Source organism: Dromaius novaehollandiae, chromosome Z, assembly GCF_036370855.1.
Source record: "Dromaius novaehollandiae isolate bDroNov1 chromosome Z, bDroNov1.hap1, whole genome shotgun sequence".
Classification (NCBI taxonomy): domain Eukaryota; kingdom Metazoa; phylum Chordata; class Aves; order Casuariiformes; family Dromaiidae; genus Dromaius; species Dromaius novaehollandiae.
The window spans coordinates 59,570,867-59,594,034 of NC_088132.1; the positions used below are offsets into that span (position 1 = coordinate 59,570,867).

A 23,168-nucleotide genomic window follows, 5' to 3' on the forward strand; every position below is an offset into this window, starting at 1 on the left:
GAAATATTACGTCAAACCAAATGTTTTTATACTTCCTGAACAAGAAGGAAAAATACCACACTGCCTTAAAAAGAAAAAACGCACTGACCATCCTCATTAAGGCCTTCTGCTCATAAAGAGAAGAGGAGAGCAAGGGCAAAGCTTTTTTTTCCCCCTCTTGAATTTGCACAGTTGCAGATCTGCATAAAACTTGTGGCATAGTGTCATGATCAAAACCTGCCACCCAGATCTGAGATCATTCTGCTCCAGATCATTAGGATCAAAAAAACGCTATACAACTGGCAATATTAACAGTAATGAAATTTGTGGGTTTTTTTAAAAGGGCTGATTACATTTCTCCCTGTAAAGAGGTATGTAAAGTAAAGGTTCTTAAGGACACCTTTCTCTTCCTTTCATCCCAGCTAATTCCTAGCCCGTCTTTCTGGGTGCTTCATTTAGGCCTGATCACCCTTGCTGGGTGTGCAAGATCTGAAAGCAGGAGTGGCTCGATAGCACGGATCCTAAATGGCTCGCTCTGTACTGAGCGTGTGCCAGTTTATGGCTCTTCTCTGATGCAGGTTGCAAAACTGCTTAGGAGGTAGTTACGAGTGTAAACTTTCCTTGCAGTGCCTTAGGGCCCAATTCATCTCTACGCTATTGCAGAAGCCAGAGCAAAGATGAAAAAACGGCAATCTGCATCTTCCCTCCCCCATCCTAAGCTATTCATGAGTTTTTTCCTCTTGGTTGCCTGAGTGGAATTCCTCTTAGTATAAATGAAAGATAGATTGGTGCATTGAGAATGAATATATGCCTTGACTTGAAGAAGTGGACTCAAGTCTGTGTTCCTGAAAAAGCAAAACTTCCTCTGAAACCTGTGTGTTTGAAATGGTACTGCACACATTTTTTCTTCAATGAAAATGTTTCAGGATCAAACCCATAAGTGTCCAAGTAAATGTGGAGGGACATGGTCTGGAGCTATACTTCACTTGGCTTTCACTTGTATTAAGACTTCTGTATCTTAGTTTTACTTGTATTCCCATCCTTAAGCCATCCATATAATTCCATGAAAATAGTGAGTCTTCCTGATGCACAGTAGGAGCAAAATATGAAAGATGAATTAAGCAGCGGGGATTGCTGCCTCCTTCCCCTACCTTGTTACTTGGAATTTGAACAAGTTATGTACGTATCTGTAAAGCAAATCTACAGTGTTGGCAGCTTCTCTGTATTCTCTATGTTTAGAGTTTTGTTGATTTACATAAATTAAGTAGGACAAATATTTAACAGGTGAGTTGAGGTTTACTTGCAGATCCTGTGTTAAGAATTAGTCTTAGGTTTCTGTGAGAAACTTCCGTATATAATGTTATTGACTGTATGAAAGTTTTTGAAGATATCCTGCCCCATAACCACTTTATGATTCTTGTTCAAAATATTAAGCTCCAGTAAATTAAGCTGGAGTTTGTACTTCAGAGAATACACAAAGTCTGTTGCTGTCAGCGCAAGAGACTCCACTGTAACTAAATCAGAAGTAACAATGATATTTTAAAATTATTTATTAAATATTTTTGACAGAGAAGGGAATATTTCTAGGAAATATTTCCTATATTTTGACAAAATCAAATTACATAATTGAGCAAATAATATTGCAAATACTTGATAGTGTTAGCTTAAAGAGGTGAAAGCAAAACCTCACTATCCTTTTGTCCTTTTTTGTTGGCTATAGTCACTGAATACTTTAATATGGACCCGTGAAGATTTTACTTCTTCATGGTGCTTTTGCCTCAGGTGTTTAAACCTGTGTTTGCAAAAAATGCTCTTTGATGACGAAGGGCTTCTTCCTCATTGCTCACAGATTGGAGAGCAGTATCTCGGCTGCTCTGTGCCCAGGTATTTAGTCTCTGCAGCTTGTGTGCTGTCTCCATCCTTTAGGTAGGAACAAGATCTGGACTGAGGCTTCCTTCCAGGCAGCTTGTGGCACAGTTAGTCCTTCCTTCTGCATTTTTTCTTCCATGCCCTTGCCTCCTTCCCTACGCTCTTTCAGCCTCCCCTCGCTGACTCTCCCTGCCCCGTATCATCCTGCACCTGCCACGTTCCTCTCTGCGCTGTGCTGTGCTCTGCCAGCCCTGACACCACCACATCGTCTTGTCACTGTCACCACAGAGGCAGGGAGTGAAGCTGAGGGTTATCTTCTTGAGTGGGGACACATACGGAAATGCCGGGGGGTGAGGGGATGGAAGAACGCTGTGCTGGGGCACACTGGGTATGGGGAGCACTCTCCAGCCTGGAGAGGCTGGGCAGAGGAAGAAAAACTGTGCAGTCAGAGTGGGGACAACACTGTCACACAAACAGGCTAAGGAGAATTGTGTGTTCTGGGGTATGGGGGTATGCACCATGTGGGGAGGGCAGCTAAAGGGTATGTGAATACAGGCCAGCTGAAGGTACTGGAAATGCCGTTGGCCCTGCATCAGGAGGAGCCAACACCTATGCCTTCTGCGGTGGTGGAGCCACTCGGCCAGACCCTTCTCTCGCAGCGAGCCCTCCAGCCCCAGCCCTGGCGGCGCCGGGTCCTGACTCACCCACAATGACCCCGTGGGGGCTGTTCTCCGCGGTGCTCATTAGCTGTATATTCCAAGCCTGATGTGACTGAACATTAATCAGCACTATTTTGTTCATTTAACGTACAATTTCTCTCCTATTGTTGTCCTTCTTTTTATGATGTAAATAATACCAGACAGCTCCAGCTATTCCAACTGTGTGCTGGGTAGCAGGTTGGCAGGGGGGCAGCCACAGCTTCCTGGCGTTCTCCCGTCCTGGCAGAGGTTCATCTGCGGGCTGGGGACACACAAACAAGAGTAGGAGGAGACAGGTTTGGAAGCCGGCTGCACACTGTCGGCTCCGGGGCAGGAGAGGCGCCCTGCAGTCCTTCTGCCACGCAGTCCCTTGGGAGATCCCTTCCTTTGCAAGCAGAAAGTGCTGGAGGAGGGTGCCCTCCCTGATGGGAGACTCCACGTGGGCATTGAGGACAGGGGCTGCAGGGCCGCTCACCCCGAGGGGCTTGCTTGCTTAACTTCAGCAATGCAGAGGCTGGAATTTTCTGGAGTAAGGATGGAATAGAATGGAAAGATGGATGGAGCACGGGAATAAGGACATCCTGGGGGCACATACAAGACTGAAAATCTGTGCAGTTGAAAGGGAAAGGGTTTTTTTGTTAAGCAGGTTGGTTAAGTCATCAGGTTTGGGGTTCTGTTAACGCGAAGCAACCTTTTCAGTAACCTTAACGCTTTCCAGTTGAGCTCTCCCAATGTTCCTGAGCGCTCTAAACAAAACAGGGGAGAAGGGATTATAGGTTCTGCACTTTGCCAATCCAGACTCTTCTAGAAACCAAACTTGCTCCAGTCTGATCTGCACGACCCCTTTTGGTGACACTCTTAACTCAGAAAAAGTGGCGAAGTTAAATTCGCACCAAGACCAAGCTTACGCACTGGAGCGTCCGCATCCATTTTGAACGTCACGCCATTGAGCGGGTTCCATTTCTAGACCAGGGCTCCTCAAGGAGGAGCTCAGCGGGAGCTGGGGCCTCGGCGAGACCCCAGGCCTGCCACCTCTCCCGCCTGCCGCCGCCCCAGCCGCGGCAACAACCCGGCTCGGCCCCGACGGACCGAGGGCACCCTGGACGGCGCCCCGCGCTCACGGCGGCCCGCGGTGCTGCCGGGGGGGGCTGCGCGGGCACGGCGCTGCCAGCGGGGCCGGGCCCTGCCCCGGCTCGGCCCCCGACGGCTCGGCCCTTCCCCTCGGCGGCTCGGCCCCCGCCAATGGCCTCCGCCGCCCGCCGCCGGCCCTCCCCGGACGCCGGGCAGCCCCGTTAAAGGCGCGGAGCGGCGCGGCCGGCCCCGCCGCCCTGCGCGCCCCGCGGCCGCCATGGGGTGCGAGCGCGGCGCCGCGCTGCTGCTGCCGCTGCTGCTGCCGCTGGCCCTGCGGCCGCTGGCCCTGCGGCCCGGCGCCCCGCGAGGTAAGCGCCGAGCACCGCCCCGGCCGGGGCAGCCCCGGGGGGGCGCGGGGCCGGGGCGCCGCTGCCTCTCGGTGCGCCCGAGCCGCCCGCCCGAGGTGGGCTTGACGCCGGGGGCGATGCCTCGGGAGGCGGCGTGGCTGCGCGGGACCTCCCGTTTCGGGGGCGCGTTGCCCCCGCTCCCCCCCCGACGGCGCCCGCCGCCCCCCGAGCGGTTTGGGTAAAGCAAAAGGGAGCCGGTCGGCTTAGCTGACCCGCCTTTTCCAAAAGCCCCTTTTAAAGTCCTTCTTGATTAAAACCACTTCAGAATATTAATTATCCTATCGAGAGCAGCGCTTTAAAGAGCAGAGGCAGAAAGACAGGAGCACAGTGAAGCGCTGGGTTTCTCAGCTTCGTGGAGACGGTGGACAGCCAAAGACCTCCCTCCCAGCTGTGAAATTTTCTCCTCATTAGAGTGTCAGAAATCCTTGCAGAGGGTCAGGATTTCACCCTAGGTGTTTAAAGCATCGTTAATTATTTCGAAAAGTGCTGAGCGGAGTGGAGTACTGCTTACGTTTGCAGGTATTACAGTTAGTTGTGACTGGAGCAGAGCTTCAGGCGGCTCAGAGGCTGATACAACATTGCAGCAGAGTTAGGGGAAAGAAAGGGTCTATTTTTAGCTCTTTGCTCTCCTGTGACACTAATTTTATTTCTACATGCTTCCTTCTCCTTTACGGGCTTTGCACCGTGTCCTTTAACTCATTACAGAGTTGGTCTGTTAGTACAGAGCCAGTCCTGACATTTTGGAGAGATCTGCAAAAAGTGACTTGCCGCTTTCTCCAGATGTAGCTGATCCCTTGCCAGCATTATGATAGGACGGTGTGCAGGTCCTTGCTAAGAAATTTGGAAAGCAGCAGGGAGATCCCTGGGACGTGTTGGGGTGGGCTCCATCTCACGGGTGGGTGTGCATGCACGCGCATGTGCTCGGGGGCAAGCTTAAGCCCGCACTGCTCACTGCCTGAACTCAAGCCAGCTGCATGTGCCTTTCAGGTTTCGCAGTCAGTTTTTAGCAGTTTGTTTTCCAGTCTGCCTTTCCAAGGAAAGGAACTAAAGGATTATTCTTCAAAAAGTGAGATCTGAAATCCTTGCAGATTTTTTTTCTCGTTCCTTCCAAGCAAGCAGTTATCTCCATCCTTAAACTCTACTGAAGGTGTAGCATTTTCATAACCCCATTGCTCTTCTGCTGGCCACTTTTAGCTAACATGTGAGTAATTTACCCTAAAGGGTGGATTCTGTCACGTAGAGTGTCTACATGCATGTCAGTGGAGGTATCTCAAAGGGTTTGATAGCAGCAACTGGATCCTTCAGCAGCATGTACGAGCTTTATGGGAGCTCAACTACCAAACCAATCTGAACATTCATTTAAATACGCAAATTTCAAAATTTTGAATAAGTGTTTTCTGTAAATGTGGAAAATAGACATTGACAGAAGTGTGCCAGTGTTTAATTTTTTCCCTTTACAATATTTTCCTGTATTTTGAAGTGTTTGACTCTATCCAAGATTAATTTGTCTCTTCGGAATTCATATAAAATATGTCAGTAGAGCTAGAAGTACTGAACGGCGTGTATGCCTATATTTTTTGCTATGAGAGACTAAGTGCAATGTTCTGGTGTTCTGGCTGAGAAGACAGCTGTATTCTGTGGATGGTTATTACCTGAAAAATGCTGTTGTACAGAGTAGCGAGTTACATTTCAGTCTTTCGCTTGGGCGGTTGCTTTGCTCTCTGTGAACCGAACATGATGGAGTACCCAGCCTTTCCCCTCCTCCCTCTGGATCACTGGTTGCGGTGGGAGCTGCGGTTGTCCTGGAGAGCTTGTAGGTCTGAATTGAATGAAGGACATGCAGTTTGGCCAGATCGCTCTCAGATATGCATTTCTTGGTGGTTTGACAACAGTATTACAAGTGCATGCAAATCAAGGACCTCATTCATCTTTCGTAGTGTCCTGGGACTCCCAGTAGAGTCATGGGATTCTTGGACCCCAAGGGAATGTAGACTTAAGCCATTAAAAATAGACTATAGATCTACGTTTCAACATTTTTGTGAGAAGAAGGGAAAAGATCTCTTCATTATTCTTTCTTGGGAATGACATTGGCGTCCAAATTAATGGAAGCTACAAACGAGCAATGGGAGCAGCATGAAGCCTGGCTCTAATTCCCGCTCAGGGAGCAGGGTTTGCCACGTGGCTCTGGGTAGGGCCGTGCACCCACGTAACACTGTCCGAGCACTCACAAGCCCGCGCCTGCCCGCGGAGTGCGGAAGCGCTCGGTCAGCGGGATGGCCCTGGCCTCCCGGCCAGCAGGCTCGCTTTGGGGAACCGCGCGGGGTGCAGGTGACCCGACCGGAGTTCGGTACGGGACGCTCGTCTGTGTAGGTCCACCATTCTCCGGCCTACGAAGCTAAACTCTGGCATGAGGACACAGCACGACGTGCTATCACGTGCCTTTGCCGCCTGGCTTGCGTTAGGGCTCTGCAGTGGCGGCTCTGTGGTGTCGTCCTGGTGTGGGAGAAAAATGTGGCCCAGCTATGACAGGTCTGTTGGAGTGGCAGTGTTACATGTGACCATCTAAATATATCCTAATATTTAAATAACCCTTGTGCACAGTTATTTGTTAGTCTTTATTGGAACGGAATAATATATTTGATGTTCTAATAGCAGTAGGTTTAAATAGGAGATAACCAAGAAACCTGTTGGAATAGTTGACGGAGTTTGGAGACATCATGGATTGAGGAACACTGAGGAAAAACCCAGTTTGCTGTTTCTGTGCCATAAGGGGCGTAGCTGACATACTTATGAGTATAATGTTCAGGCTCTTTGCTAATGCATTGTGCAAAAACTGAAAAGAAAAATATGAAGCAGCTTTCACTATGCCTTCAGGCTTATTTTTTGTGAGGCCTGTCTTTGTTATCTGTGCCAAAAAGGAAAGATGAGTCTTGTTTATATAATGCATCTCCTGAGGAGTCAGTGAAGTGAGAAGGAGGTTATGAATATCACATTGCTTACCTGGCTTTTTAGCATTTTAATTGATTCCCTCCAAGACACCATCAAAATGATTCTTAGGATAAGCACACTGGAAATCTCCTGTCTGAAAATGCTGGTGCCAGATTCTGAGACTAACTGAAATGTGAGCATCAGCATTTGGATTTATAAAAACAGAAACAGGTTAAAAAGCTTTCCATTGAGTTGCATCTCAAAAGAGATAAATCTTAGAGATCTACTTGAAAATATTTGGGTAACTTCAATTTGAAGACTAGATATTTCTGTTTTAAAAACTTACCAATAATTTCTAGAATCTGTTGCTAACAGATGATCTGTTGCACAAAATCCATATAATATTTTCATATTATTTCTTGTTATTTTCAGATTATTCATTTTAGAGAGGGTAAATAGGTTTAAATATCCATACAGAAATAGAGACGAGTTTGCATTTTCAAAAGGTGGCATGGGGATGAACAGGCTTCAGGCTACATTTTTCTTAGCTCACTATTGTATTTAAACTGCTGTTAAAACCATTTTATTTTTCAGTTTTTGATCTTCTTTCTTATTCCAACAAGAGAATGGTAACAAACTTTCTGCAACAAGCACTCAGTGATCCTACACTGAATGATGTGTACTTGCTCTCAACATTCAACCTGCAGTCCAAGAGCACAGCCACCATATTTGGCCTGTATTCGTCCGCTGACAACAGCAAGTATTTTGAATTTACAGTAATGGGACGGGTGAATAAAGGTGAGTTGTTTGGGGTGGGTAGGGGGAAACTACTGTTGGATCCGTAGTTATTGGTATGTTATGGATGGCCATTGAAAACAGTGTGATTAACCTTTGTGCTTGAGTCATTCCTGTTGCGTGCTGTCGCCACTGGGCCTCTTCACAAGATGAGGGCGTTGAGAGCATCCTCTCTCACTCCCCTCGTGTTTCCTTCCCCAACTGCGTGCTGCTCCCCTGGCCGGGTGTCTCCGCTCTGCCGTGCAGCCTGCTCTGAGGCATGCTCAGAAAGGAGAGAAAGAAAGGAGTATCGGAGGAAGGAGTCAAGTTGTTTGTCTTTATTTTTTTCCCCTTGGGACAATCACTGGTTCTTGTTACTCAGGAATGTGCGGGACACACGCACATGCCGCCTCATGCATATGAAAGGCGAGTACTTGTTCCCTCTTCCCCGGAGGTTAGATGTGACTGTGCAAGACAAACATTCCCAGCACTTACAGGACCTTTCGGGTGAATTAAAACGCTTGTTCTTTGCTTATGGGAGTCAGTTCATTAACAGTCGAAGCAGAAACTTGAGCAGATTTTTAGAAACTGAGAACTCTGTCACTCTCTGAGTCTCAGATCAGTCTCACATCCAGGATATGTTGCAATATTAAGGTTCAGTGAAAAATCATCAGATGGTGAAAATTATTGTTGCTCCATTGACTTCACTGCTGATATGGTTTGCTTCTGCTAATGTTATAATCAGCAGCTGAGTCTAATATACTGAGAAACTTTATCAGTAACTGTCTTGCAATTCCTAAAATTGACTGACTTTATTGCTAAATGATATATTGCATATTCTCTCTCTCTCTCTCCCCCCCTCCCTCATGCCTAATATCCGTATATATCATATATAGATATGATTTAAGTAACAGACTTAAGAGGCTTTTTGGTACAAAGTTGCAAAGTTTCTTTTGTTTTTGTCCTCAGTGTGTTTGGTTGTGTTGTACTTGAGAAGAGTCTGTGACAGGATTGGGGCATAATTTTAGGCAACATAAAGAAATTTGTGCTGGCAGTGACCCTTGTCCTTTATACCTTGAGTAGATGGAGGACTTCTGTAACCTGTTGTAAAGGTCTAACCGAACAGAGGGAGGCTTTTCTCAGCTTCTTCAGCTGTACCATGGAGATCCCTTTGCTGCCTCATTATTTTAGTGCACCTTGCTTAAGACGTATGACAGTGTGAGAGTAGTAGGCAGTGTTTCACAGCGTCTTCACACGTGATTTGTCTGGAAGTGTCAAGTGTCCCATATGGCTACTTCATACGGTAAGTTAAACTGCATCCAGGAGGCCATCACATGAGCTGAAAGCATGGAGTGTGGGGGCTGTTTGTGATCCTCTCAAGCCTGGAGATCATCACTTAAGTGGTGAGCCAGTGCTGGCATCTTAGCAAACCCTGAAGTCAAAATATTTGGGCTTTTGGAATGGTGCATGCGTGCATAATGCTCCCTCTGCATGGTATTCCCAGTTATGCACCCAAATTCTGATCTAAGTAGCCCAAAGCAGGCCTTAGCAATCTTTTACAGTGCCACGTTTGAAAACTACGTTCCAAATGTTTTGCTTACATTCTGGTTTTGTTGTGGTATATCTGATTGTAAATAGGTTAGCAATAGCTGAACATTTTACAGCACAATTTTTATATGAAATTATTTTTGCCTTTGATTTGCTAAATCTATAATAAGGTCTTGCCTGGCCTGGAAAGATGCACGGATTTACCTACGCGATGTTAGAACTTTTGCCATTTTATCCATTCAATTTAGGTAAACCGGTTTAACTCTTGCTTTCACTGGTTTATGATAAATGTGTCTTACTGATTCAAGATAAATTGATATATGCTTCAGTTAAGATGTTTTAAGTGCATCTGAATTACTAGGCAACTGCTTAACTTGTTTTGGTTAAACCAAAACTGTACTTCACAGAGGCAAAGTCTCAAATAGGTCCAGGGGTTTCTTGTCCTTTTTGAATGATACATTCCTTGGAACAAATAGCAATAAGTACATAAAACTGATGTAACTTAGCAACTCTGTGAAGCAGTTCCTATTTTACTGGATTAATAGTTTCATTGAAAATCTGTATCTTAAATGGTGCGGATGAGTCACTCTCAGGAGTGTCAGTGTAGAATATCCTAGCAGTAGACAGGTAATGCAGAGGCTGGGATGGGTTAAGTCTTACTGAGGCTGTGGTCCAGCAAAATGTCCCTTCAGAAGCCTATTCTACTTTACCAGATGGATATTTGACTTTGGTTGAGGAAGGAATTCTTGATCTTCCTTCCAAGCCAGACTGCTCCTTGTCCTGCAACTATTCTGGCAGGTCGCCATCAGTCCGTTCTGGGCCCTGCCATCATCTCTTCTTTCTTTCACTAACTGTTAGCTGCATTTGGTCCCTCTGTATGCAGGGCCCAGATCCAAGGATCTTGCTTTCATACAACCCTGTGTGCATAGTATTCACATAAGTAAAATGCCTGCAACATACTGTGTCTTGCCAGATCTTTGAGTTTGCCAACAAATGCTACCTTTTAGCAAGTTACTGGTGACCTCATGCACCTTTGCGGAAATCTCAGCTCTGGCAGTGTTTTAACATAGACAGAAGTGAAAACATTCCAGATATTGATCGCAGCTGCTGGGACTTAAGCACTAGTGTACACTTTAAAGATGAAGACATGTTCTGCCCTGTTCATACTGGTATAAATCTGGGTTTGTTCAATCATTAGACCAAGCAATTAGAAGGATTGTCAGATCTTCTGAGTTACTAGCTACATGTTCCCTACTAACAGAGATCTCACAGCATCAAGGAGGGTGCATTAACAAATCATCTTCCTGTCTCTCTCTGCTACTAGACAAATAGAAAGCGTCCGAGTTCCCTAGACATTAGAAGCTATTAGAAGCTTTCTCTGAAGCTATTAAGAGTTTTTGCCCTCCACTGTATCCACAATTTTTATCTGACCTCATTTTAGTCTAGGTGTTTCTTGAAGGTCAGAGTGTTTGTGAGCTCTCACTTGATGCAATAGTGGCAGCTCTCTGTGAACTTCAAACAGATGTTCGGAAGAGCCAGCACTTAACTATTTAGGTTCTCAACGTGTGTGCAATTTGGCTCCCCAATTCATGTAACCGTAAGGTGAGGAAATATGAGAGACATGCAGGCTGGGATCTTTAAAATAGGATCCTTAAAACAAGATCTGTTTAACATTGTAAAATAATTATATACTCTAGCTGCTCCAGCTCATTGCTTTGGTGGATATCCTTATGCATTCAGAGACAGGGAGAGATTTGATGGAGAGAACTAGCTAGCAGGTCTAAGTGATCTCGCTTGCAGATCTGGTTTCTTAAGGAAAGAGGCATTTCTTAATATTACTTAGTGTGTAAGAATTTTTGTTTGTTTGTTGCTGTGTTTTTGATGGAACATTTTTATTTTGTCAAATGAGAACATGTTGTGTTGGAAGTATCAAGTAGGTCACTCACTGAAGCCTTAAAGAAAGAGTTGAGAGGAGTGTTAGTCATCTTTATGGGCAGGTTGTCTTTTCTGGCTTACAGTTTGTTTTCATGTACTATTTGTTACAATGAAATGCAGATAATTCCTGCTTGGTTCTGTTTCTTTAATGACGCAGTTGGATATGCTGTCAGTCAGCTTTGCCTAATGCAATATGCATTACTGCAACTGATGATTCTGGTGGTACAATTCTGCTACACAGTAATTCTAGGGCTATCTGATATATACCTCGCAAAGTGCTGACTGTCGGTGTGCCAGCTATGCCCATTATCTTTATCACTGTGTATTTTAGCACATTACCCTTTAAGGTGACATATGCTTCCTCAATTCAGCCATTTAAAAAGGCCTGGACAAAGCAGTGGAAAACATTCTGCAGGCAGCAATGCTTTACAAATTGGGAGCCGCACAAGAGCCCTGGTAATCCAGCTCTGGAGTCTATGTCCCATTTATTCTTACCACATATATCTGCATATGGGATGCATTTACCAAAGCTGACATGAGGATAAATACCAGAGCCATGACAGTTTTCCACAGGATCTTCCTTGATCAGGCTTGGATTATCTGCTACCATCCCACAGTTATTCTGTATATTTTGTACTAGTGGCACTTCGCTATCTGAAGAGTGATGGGAGGCTGAACTCCGTCGTCTTCAGCAACATCCAGCTGGCTGATGGGAAACCCCATGCTGTCCTCCTGAGGCTGAGTGGCCTGCAGCAAGCATCGAGCACTGTCGAGTTGTATCTGGACTGCGTGCAAGTAGGTGCCCTTCGGGACCTACCGAAAGCATTTTCAACTCTGTCTCAGAGGTCGGCGTCAGTAGAGTTGCGCACTTTCCAGAAGAAGTCACAGGTGAGCAGGAAAACTGGAAGCAGCCTGAGCACTTGGAGGGGCCAGTGGGGACCCTCTGGATCACTGAGTCCAGACCTCTGCCCTCACGGCAGCCAAACTCTGAATGATGGTGCTTTAGTAATACTTGAGTGTTAAAATAATCTGTGAAAGAAATGTAAACAAATTCACTGTGGAACACGTGAAATCTTAGCCTCATTGAACCCAGTAAGAGTTTTGCTGTTCGTTGTAAACACAATTTTTATCTTATTTAAAATTTTCAGCCTCCTTTGCTGCAGTCTAGGTGTTTCTCAGGAATCAGACTTTTTGTAAGCTCTTATTTGATCCATTAAGGGCAGCTCTTCTTCTACAAACATCTTTCATTGCTGTTAATGCAAAATATGCATTAGGTGCAAAGACATTCTGCCCGAAGGTTGCCCCTTCCCCTGGCTCCATTGCAGGCTAGAAAATGAGCCCGTTTATGTGGAGAATTACTAAGGTGCCACATTCCTGATGTGAATGTGAGCCTGTTTGAGAGGGGGAAAAAGAGTGCTCTGGATTCAGTTCAACAAAAAATCATTTTTATATACTACGGATATAAAAATACTTCAACTTCCTGGTATGAGATTGTATGAATTTAAATAGTAAAAAAAAAACCCAAAACAAAACAGAACAAAACCACAGCTATTTGAAAATCTGCCACGCAAAAATTTGGGATTTTATTACAATTCAGATGGTGATGGGTGGTCTTGAAGGAACAGTGTAGGAGCTCTGCATGCTTAGGAAATGGAGATCCTATCTGAAAAATTAATTTACTTCTACCAGTATTTCATATTTTTCCCATTATTGTACCAGAACTGTGATCTCTTAATTTCTCCTGTGACTTTAGGATACACTAGATGAGCTGAAGCTGGTAGCAGGAGGATCACTTGCCCAAGTGGGGAATCTGCAGGATTGTTTCCTTCAACAAATTGAACCTGTTCCTCAGCACAACGGTAAGGCCTGCAATTGGGAGTTAAAATGCTCAGATTCCTTAGGATATCAATGCAAAGAAGCTATCGTGGTTAATATTAAAAACGTGAAGAAACTCTGTAGATGAGTAATGATGATTTTTTGACTGAATTATAGCCATGATAATATCCTGAAAATATTTTATACACAGCTCAGTCTGAAGGAGAAAACAATCACACAGTTGCAGGTGACAAAGCAATGAGTTGTTGGCCTAGTGAAAGAAGAGTCTGTGGTGATGAAAAGCAGCTTTTTGGCCTAATTTCATAAGACAATGCAACTTATGTGATTGTGCTCTGTGTGTGTCAGTTTAATAATATTTTAGCTCTTCAACCGGGACTTGCAAACAGTAAGTAGTGTTAAAGGTGATACACTCCTGCAGGCTTTATGAAAAAAGGCAGATGGATAGAGGAGCAAGACCTATCAATGCGCTTATCCACATGGCCAGTGTTCACCTTCTGTGGGTCATCAGGTACCCAGGAGAGGGGAAGGCCTGAGGCGAGGATGGGGACCACAGAGTGAGTTGGTGCTGCCGTAAGAGGGTGCATGAGTCCGTGTGGGAAAAGCTGTGCCAAGGCAGCAACTAGTCCTGCTGCAAGCTAGCCGATGCTTTTGTTCACCTGCTGGACCAGAAATCTGTTTCAAAACCAATTTCTTTCCTACCTCCCATTGCAGAGACTGGGCTAGGAATGGGGAGGAAAGGAAGGAGCTGCAGCTGTGGGAGTTCCTTCAGGTCCCGTGGGGCTGGATGCCCTCCCAGGTGATGGTGGGGGTGCTCCTCAGCCTCTTAACGGAGCGAACCTGGGCTAGACTGCCCCATCTGGACTCCCTCCCCAGCCGTGTCAATCTGCCTTTCTGTTGTGTGTGCGAGGGAACGCAACGGGTTCATGCTATGCATGCCGTATGTTGATATGAGACAGCAGTGAAACAAAAAATCTGATTTTAAAGTTTGAAAGAGCATCCATTAGAAGCTTGCTGTCTCTCCTACCCTTCTTCCCGCCCTCCAGAAAACTACAGCGTAGCTATTTTTGATTAAAATAGATTCAATGCCGTTGGGAAACAAGCCACGCAATTTTGATATAAGGCCATCCTGGGTGCACTACATGAATGTGGGCATCAGTGCCATGCAGTGATGACAGTACCTGTTTTGCTTTTTAGCTATGTAAATCGTCTGTGACACACACTTATGTTTTATTGCTCCTTAACATTTATACACCTAGGCAAAAAATATGAAGGGTTCTATTATCAAAGATCTCTCTTCCCTTAAATCAACAGGCATTTGCAGATAGAAGGGAAGGGTAATTCAATGTTTCCTCCTGGAAAAACTCGCAGCTCAGAGCTCAGTGAGCAAGATTTCCAAATTGCACGCTTGTTCTCATTTGTAACTTTCTGCTTGTTAATCAGTAATTCAAAGCATAGTAATACGTGGAGATACTGTCTCCCTGGCTGCCTACACTTGGCTGAGCTTTTTGGACTGGCCTCTCAAGTTCAATTGCTTATAACCTTCATATGAAATTAGTATCATATTAAGTAAAAAAAGCCTCACATGAATATATTCAAAGTCTGCATAGTCAAATCCACAGAAGGAAGAGGTGCAAGTGTTCCAACAACAATATTAACTCAGCTCCCTAGCACATTGTATATGTTTCATGGTGCCCTTTATAGGAGCAATATATCAGATAACCACAACTTTTTCTTTAGCCAGAAAAAGCAGGAATGCAAGTGCTTAGCTGTGTAGGGAATGACACTTATGTATCTTAGTATAAGCATGTGTATGTGTGGTTTTATATTGATCAGAAAACATGTGCGAGAGCTTAGTACCTGAATAACGGTACTTGGCTTTGATTGAGAGTCCTCATCATTGCCACTACTGTGGCAGCAGCAGTCCCTCAGTGCTGTCTGTGAGGCTGAGACACCTAAGCAGTATAGCTGTGAGGTGAGAATATTATGATCAGCTAGAGGTTGAACATGGGTATTCAAATCTTTCCATGTGGGCAGGAAAATATGGTGCAAGACACATTCTTTTTGATAGAAGAGATCAGTATGCCACATGTAATCAGAATCACAAAATCACTCAGGTTGGAAGGGACCTTTGAAGGTTATCTAGTTCATTTAGGGTAGCTGGACTTGACATAATGTAGAAGAATAAAAATGTCTGTGTTGCATCAGACCAAAGATTCTTTTTGTCTGGTATGCTGTCATGGACCCAAAGAGAAGAGTGTAAGAGAGAGTGCAGTTATAGTGTTGCTTTCCTGAATGCTCTCCCGGGTTCCAGCGATTCCTGGTGTGTGGACCTCGTGACCCAGAGGTGGAGTCTTTGTGCTTTGTACTCAATAGATGATATGTCTGGTCAGTTTTGAATGTGTGATTGAGTACATCTCCTGGCAAAGAACCCATTACATGTCTGAGGAAGTATTTCCTTCTGTTTACTTGGAACCTGCCACTTCACAATTCCCTTTGATGCCACCTTGCATCTTGTACGCGCAACTTGTACATCCACCTTCTTTGGGTACTAGGTTACAGGCAGACAGGGGACTGTTCACTTATCAACCATCATCTGTACTTTAGTCATGACTGGGTCTCTGATTTTGGCTGAGTAACCAAAATCTCTTTGAAAGACACTTCATGACTGTGACTTTGCCAGATGACCCGCAGTGGGGTGTTCAAGCCAGTACTGCTCCCAAGAGGGCTAGAAGAAAGGCTGGTGTGTCTATGAAGCTTTATACAGGGGCCTGCAGTCTCCCAGGCTAGTGTTTGTGTGTTGCCCAACCTGCTCAGATTAGCTGTGCAACAGAGCTGGTCACCTGCTCCAAATCCAAGGCCTGGTAAAAGGTCCTGCCTAAGGTATGAAACCAGGAAAGAGAAGGACAGGATAGCTTCTTGAGCCGAGTGTGTTGTGTCACTGTCATGACCTCAGGTTTATGGAGAAGAAGCATGTCAAGAGACTTCAGTTCCCTGTTGGACAGTAATTTTTCAGATCTGTCTCTGAATTTAATTATCGCCATGAAAGCCATCCTGTTATCCAGGTCGTTACTGTTTCAAACTGGACTCAAGCTGAACTGGGGAGTCATCTCAGTAGATGGGATGTGGATGAGAGAGACTAGGTGGTAGGACCAGGTAACTGTAAAGCCTCAGGCTGCACCTTTGGCTTTCCCAGCTCTGTCCTAGGAGAAGCTACCACTGAATGCTACCGTGCAGCACACTACGGCCAAGCAGTCCTGTGAAAGGCCTCTCTGAAGTTTGCCTCTTGCCATGGATCATCAGTAATTCAGCTACAGGTGGTATCTACCATAGGATTTGGCTTTAAATGCAAGAGAAAAAAATATCATGGGAAGTGTTTCTGTTTGTGGTAATGCTTTGCTATCTAAATTTGCAGTGTGTATAATTCATGGCAATACAACCTGTTCAGTCCACCTTAAAGTTTAACAGTCTGCAAAACTTAACTCTACAAAATAGATCTGTTTTTCATTTAGATGCTAGCCAACAAAGAAGCATCTGAAATCTTGAGAATTTTTTTGCAGATTGCAATCAATAAAGCCTAAGCCAATCTTTGTTTAAAAAAATAAAGCAAAACAAAACAAAAAAAAAACCCTACATCTGTTTTGACAGCCTGCATGCCAGGTTCCACTATGGGATTCTGAAATACCAATGATTTTAAGTCTTGCTGCCTTCCTCCACAAATAAAGAGAAGGTTGGGACTAGAACGGAGGCATGTTCTAGAACAGGTGCTTCCCAAGTCTTTAAACTTTAGTGTTTTGATGAGAAAATCCGAAATCAAGAAACAGTTAGAAATGCTTTGAAGTACAAAACAATGAGGTAAACATTAAGAAAAGCTTTTTTCATGTAAGCTTTCAATACCCATGCAAGTAACACATGAATAAACCTCCCTGGAGCGATTGGACATGATATCAAAATACCCTGCCTGCTTAAAATGTAAAAAAGCATATATTTATGAAATTTGTTTTGACATACAGACTTAGAGAAGTAAACAAATAACTGCTCGAGAGAGCTACAAACTCAGCAGGGAGCTACAAACACAAAGAACGGAGTATTACTGTTACACATACTCTACGCTTCTTTCCTGTCATCCGGTCAAAACTAATGTTTCATTTAACAAATGAGTCTTGTGTGAAAATCTTGGTGCACATTCATAAGTGTGTTGAATAGATGTTTTGTGAGTCCGTATGAATGAGGCAGCCCTGCAGTCCTTATGAATGAGGAGGAAACGCAGCCGTGGAACTTGCGTATGGTAAGATGAGCTGCAGTAGGAAGAGGAGCCAAAGGAGGGCTGCAGGTATGAAAACTGCTGTTTTGGTCAGAGGGGCTGCTTTTGATGCATGATCAGAGCTGCACTACAAGCTTTCCTGGAACGCCGAGTAACTTCTCTTTGAAAAATGAGCAGGAATTGATTGTAGTGACACAAAATGTATTTAAAAGGGGTTACTTACCATTATATGGACAGATATTTCTTGGCTCCCCCAAATGGATTATCACAGAAAAGTTCCTTTTCAGTCTTGAAACCATAAAGCTTCACATAGGGTTGCAGGTCTCAGGCCTGGGAGAAACCAGTAACATGAGTGGCATTAGTTGCCAATATTGTTAGATGCTGAAGTAGTGCTACGAGTATATTGCTTTACTCCCTGTAGAGAAGTTTTTGTTTTTTCTGCTTGTTTCTTGGCTATACCATGGAATTAAGTCCAGAAGAGCCTCGAGGTCATGCAAATCCCTCTACAAAAAATGAAGCTAAATACTGATTTCCTTTAAGCATTCCTACAGGACTTAAGCAACAGTAATATTCCCCCCACCCTTGGCTCTTTAAGATGATTCCATCTTGTATCTCATGATGGCATCATGGCAAATGAAGGAGACTTATGTGCATTGTGCACTCTTTTCATTACTGTTTTCCTGCAGATGATTTTAATAGGCAGCTGATGGGTCAGATGATGCAGATGAATCAAATACTGGGAGATGTGAAAGACCTTCTCAGACAACAGGTACTGTACACGGGCTTCAGCATGAAATCCCCAAGCTTGTGACTTTTATTAGGGTCAGGGCAGAATTAATGTAAGCAATAAAAAATAAGTGTGTAGAGTTCATTGCCCCAGAGGCATGGCACAGTGGAGAAGTAGTAACTGTATAGGCCCTGTGCATGCTGTGAAGGTTCACTGAATGTGGCAGTGCAGGTGACTTGCATATTCAGATCCAGAAAACCTGCTGTTTTAAGTGGAGAAGAACTACAGCAGCTGCTGTAGCCCATTGATAGACAGAGGTAGGTCTCTTGCACAGAACTGAAATTGAATTTGTTCTAGTCGTTGGTGGGTCTCAGAGCTGAATTTGCTGGCATATGCCTTTAGTTAAGCATGTCATTCTTAAAGGCTTTCTTGATGAAGGATGAACTGAATTAGGACCATTATCACTGAGCTTAGTTTTATGGAGTAGGAAGAGTATCTCATTTCAAGATGTAGTACATATGTTGCATGGTTTGAGTGGCGTCTTGGGGAAGAAGATAACGGTTCTTCTGGCAGCCAGGTGCAAACTGGAGCTGCCCGTATCCAAATAATGTTTATTTTCTATATCCTGAAGGTCAAGGAAACAACTTTTCTGAGAAATACCATAGCTGAGTGCCAGGCATGTGGTGAGTATTCCTGTATGGCTTGTAAAAGGCAGACAGATGAGATATAAAGTCACTTTAAAACTAATTCTGATTACATTAGATTTATTTGGTTTCTGAAGAGTACTTTTTAAAAAAATGTGTCTAAAATTCTAGATATATTTGACACAAATTTAAAATAGATTTCCACTGGGGAAAAAGCTTTCAGTTTCTATACTCCTGACAATCACCTACTGCGGGATTAAACCCTCTAAACCAAGCAGTGCCACCTCGACCTGCATCTCAGTTCTTGTGTTGCCGCAAAGCTGTGTCATGTGTCCCCCGGAGGGAGACATTGCCTGCAAATGTCTCATCACCAGTTGTAGTGGAAGGATAAGTGAGGAATCCTGTTCTGTAACACTTGCTATTTTCAAGCTCAGGAAGATCCCATGGATTTCACCTGAAAATACTCTGATTCTGAGTGGGTAATCATTGGTTAACAGCAGTAAGATCCAAATGAAACATTGGCCATCTTTTGGCTAAATGGAAGAAATAAATACCTTCCCGAATGCCGTTGCATGGCCCTCCTACACAACTGGCAATCAAAACATGTACACTGGCTATGAAAACCAAAGATATTCCCTCCTGGGGTGGCATAGTAGGCCTAAACTCATTAGGCCTTTTAGTTAATCACTTCTAAACTACCAGCCTCATCAAAATATTTTATCTCAGTTGAGCTCCAGTCAGATTAAACTTCCTGTGCGAGTGCCAAAGAAAATGTCTTTAAATCACCCAGTTGCAAAGATGTAGCCCATACATCGGTACCAAGGCTCAGCACCAGCCAGAGACTCTGGCAATGTTGCATTTCCCCAGGGCTGGCCTCTGTGTATCTGAACCAGTGTACTGCATGTCCTGCTGTGCATCCCATCTGCTGCCAACTGCTGCTGCTTTGTTCCCCTGTGTTGTAGATGGTCAGATTTTGCTCTTGTGAAGTCATAGCACAGTTTTCCATATGAAGGGCTAGCGTTGCTGATTTAGCCTGAGGAGTGCCTTGTACCATGAAACTTCAGTTCTCAGGAATCCTTTTGGCCTTCCGAGGTCCCTGGCTTTCCCCTGCCCAGCAGCAGGTCTGTCCTGGGACAAACATAGCAGGAGGGCTCCCATGTGTAGTCAAGAGCAGCATGCAGACCTAACGAAATAGGCTAAATTTCCACTGTCCAGAGGCTTGGGCTGTTCCCAGCATGAAGTCTCGTCAGCCCCAGCGCAGCTGGTAGCTCCTGCAGCCTCACTGCACGGGGCAGAAACACGATCCCCCACTGAGTCGCGCCACGGGGATCTCTGCAGAGCGCTTGCCAGCTGAAAGCTGTGATGGATGTTTCTTTTAATCGCTAAAACAGCTGTTCTTTCTGTGTTAAAGGTTTGGGAACTGTGAATTTTCCAACTCCACCTCCTAGACGCCCTAAACCCAAATGCGAAGCCAATTCCTGCTTCAGAGGGGTCAGGTGCACGGAGACAGCCGAGGGATTTCAGTGCGGCCCGTGCCCTGAAGGGCTCACAGGGAACGGAGTTACATGCTCAGATATCGATGAGGTAAAATACTGACTCTCACAGAACTAAACAAAAAAAAAATTAAAACCACCTGGTTTTTACATAGCAATGGGTGGCTAATGCTTGGTCTCTTCAGCATTTGCTGACTGCTTGCACAGTGAATGTTCTGACTTGATTCCACCCCTCTATTTTGCTGTTGCTGTTGCTGCTACTTTGTGGAGGTTACATGGGTGAAAACTTGGAATACCCTGGTGAGCTGAGAAGTTACCTAAAGGAGTTGTTTCTTTAAATTGTAGTGCTCCTGAACCAGCCGTGGAGACCAGTCCTCTGTTCACCCGGTACAGCTGCCATGCTTTCAGCTTAACCTTAAAGGTCTATGACAAAGAGTGAACATTTAATGTTCCACTTCCTTTTGCTTCTTTATGGTTATAATGAAAGCTGGAAAGGTTGACTTAAATCTTTTTTTTTCTTGTGCTGTATGTTACCTTGTTTGTATTGAAGACTTTATATCCTGAATTATTAATTGAAATAAGTAACGTTGACTCAGAACACTTAACACAAAAAACAAAACAGCCTACCACTTCACCACGCTTTTTCTGTACGATGATTTTTGCCATTACCTTTGCTGATTTTTGTGGAGAAACTAAGGGTACAGTAGACCAGGGAACCAGGAGGATTAGGTTGTTAGTTGTGCTTGTGGATAACCCAGTACTATCAGGGTACTTACCAAATGACATAAAACAGCAAAAGCACTTCCTCTTTCCCCTTCCGAGCCAGCAAGAGATGTGCTTTGACTGCTGGTTTGCTTTACTCGCTCCTTTTGGCCATCAGCAGAGGGGTATGGTGTGTCCAGCTTACTGCTGTCTGTGGAAGACGCTGGGGGGAGAACCTGGGTTCAGTGTTGCAGCTTCCTGAGATGTAGGAGACGTCTTTTATTTTGCCTCACGTGGCATGAGCTGTGCCTGCTGCAAGAGAAGGTGCCAGACCTGGGGGTGAAGGCCTGAAACGCGGATGCAGGAGGCGAAGCCGAGGCAGCTCCGGTGCGAGTGTCACGGCACAGACAGCTGTGCTGTGAGGCTCGCGCCAGCCGAGGTGGAGCTCAGCCGTATGGAGAGGTACTGCCATCTCCAGCGCCAGATTTGTGCTGGGGCAGAGCGTGGTAATGATCTCCTCCCTGCCATTTTCAGTGTGGGAGCAACTCTACCCACGGTAGTGCTGTGAGAAAGCAAAGTGCGACCGATCGGTAGTAACACGACGGTAACTTTAGGTTTCTCAGAGCAGCCAGGCTCTGCCACTAGAGACGTGTGTGCTTCACGCTCCTACCACTGCTCCAGGTGGCAGAGCTGAACTGACGTTAGAAACAGCGAGGAAATGTTGCCAAAATGATATCATGGAGACAGTCTTGCTTATATGAGTTCTCGGTCTCTGTGTGGACAATGCTACCAAAACGCCATCTAGTGTGGTGCATTTTCTTCACCAGAAAACATATCCTTTATCAGTTGGATTCACACTTATGGTTTCTCAAGGGAGGGGGGTGGAAGAGATAATAAATGCTGATAGATTTTCATTGTCAGATAAGCTGCACTTTGCCATGTTCTCTGTTTTCTCTAGTCAGCTAAGACAGTAAGGAAAGTAATATTTTTTGAAAGCTTTTGCAGAGTCTTCTCTAGGATAACACCCTTCTTCTGTGTGAACTTCATGTTATTTTAGGAAATAACAAAATTACTTCCTAAAACCTGGACATTTAAATAGGAGTTCACATGCAAGTTCTGGTGAAGGGAAACCTAGAAGTTTCCCCACTAGGAGCTGCCATCAGTCTTTCTGAGACTGTTAATATCTCTGCAACAAGCTCCCGTGTTCATTACTAGCTTTAGGACATTATTTTAACATGCTGATGTCCTCTATATTCTGCGCTTTGGCTCTGCTGGGTTTATGATGTAGTTTGACTGCCCTCTACTGGCTGCAATAAAATTTGCGTTAAATAATACCCTCTCAGGGACAACATGTCTGTCTTAGCTTTTACATTTGCCTTATGCTAGCTTTGGACATACTTCTATCAAATCTTTACATCAAACACACTTTGATATTAAACCTGTTTTTTTCCTGCTCCGTTAAAAGTGTGTGTGTGTGTGTGTGTGTGTGTGTGTGTGTGTGCGCGTGTGTGGTTACTGGTCTGTAACAGCTCTCCAAAGATGATACACTAAAGGGCAAATGCAAGCTCTGGGCAATATAGAATCATGTATTTTATACACGCACACAAGTTACATGTTTGACGCTGTACATGGATGTTCTCTGGCTTGTTCTCCTATCATTTTATGGATGTTTTTCTGCTAGCGATGGAGGCAAAAAGAAGTATTAAAAAGAAAACATATTTTTAAAAATCTTTCATATTTCTTTCTTATATTTCTTGCTTATTGCTGTCTTTGAATCGTACATAGCATGATGACTTGCTGACGTTTTCGACAATCTTACAAATTTTACCAAGTGGCTGGCGATATTTGAGAGGCAGCAATGCAGGATGTGGTTGCCCACGGGCACCCAGAAGACCACTGTCACCAATGGGTGACAACCATTCTGTGAAACCACATTGGGCAATGAAGTCAACAGCATCTTCAGTCCAAGGGTGATGGTATGGGTATGTGGTATTTTGGGAGAAATGCTGAGGGTTGTCTGTGGCCCTCTGGTCTAGAAAGGTGTGGGTGCTACAGGCACATCCCCGTTTATCTGGCTTGTATTTTGGGCTACTTCTGTCTACAGTATTTGCTCAAATACAAATGAGGGAAAAATGCTGATGCTCCTTTTGAGTGCACAAAACACAATGGCAGGATCATGTTGTGGGCTGCAGTTATGCTGCTTTCCAGATATGGTGGTCCTGCGCCTTCTAGGGGGATTCTCTACCTCAGCGAGAGCTGAACCTGCCCAGCAAAAGGAAGGATGGGAAGCAGAGCT

The 23,168-nt window shown here is 44.7% G+C and overlaps 1 protein-coding gene across 1 annotated transcript in view; it reads left to right on the top strand.

Annotated features, from left to right (window-relative positions):
- Nucleotides 1-3,757: 3,757 nt before the first annotated feature.
- Nucleotides 3,758-23,168, top strand: part of LOC135324980 (thrombospondin-4-like) — a 37,991-nt gene continuing 18,580 nt past the window's right edge. Inside the window, exons 1-7 of the mRNA XM_064502198.1 lie at nt 3,758-3,985; nt 7,547-7,750; nt 11,850-12,097; nt 12,963-13,068; nt 17,993-18,075; nt 18,665-18,716; nt 20,089-20,261. Coding sequence (XP_064358268.1) covers nt 3,895-3,985; nt 7,547-7,750; nt 11,850-12,097; nt 12,963-13,068; nt 17,993-18,075; nt 18,665-18,716; nt 20,089-20,261 — 957 coding nt within the window. The 5' untranslated portion in view covers nt 3,758-3,894. The remainder of the gene's footprint in view (nt 3,986-7,546; nt 7,751-11,849; nt 12,098-12,962; nt 13,069-17,992; nt 18,076-18,664; nt 18,717-20,088; nt 20,262-23,168) is intronic.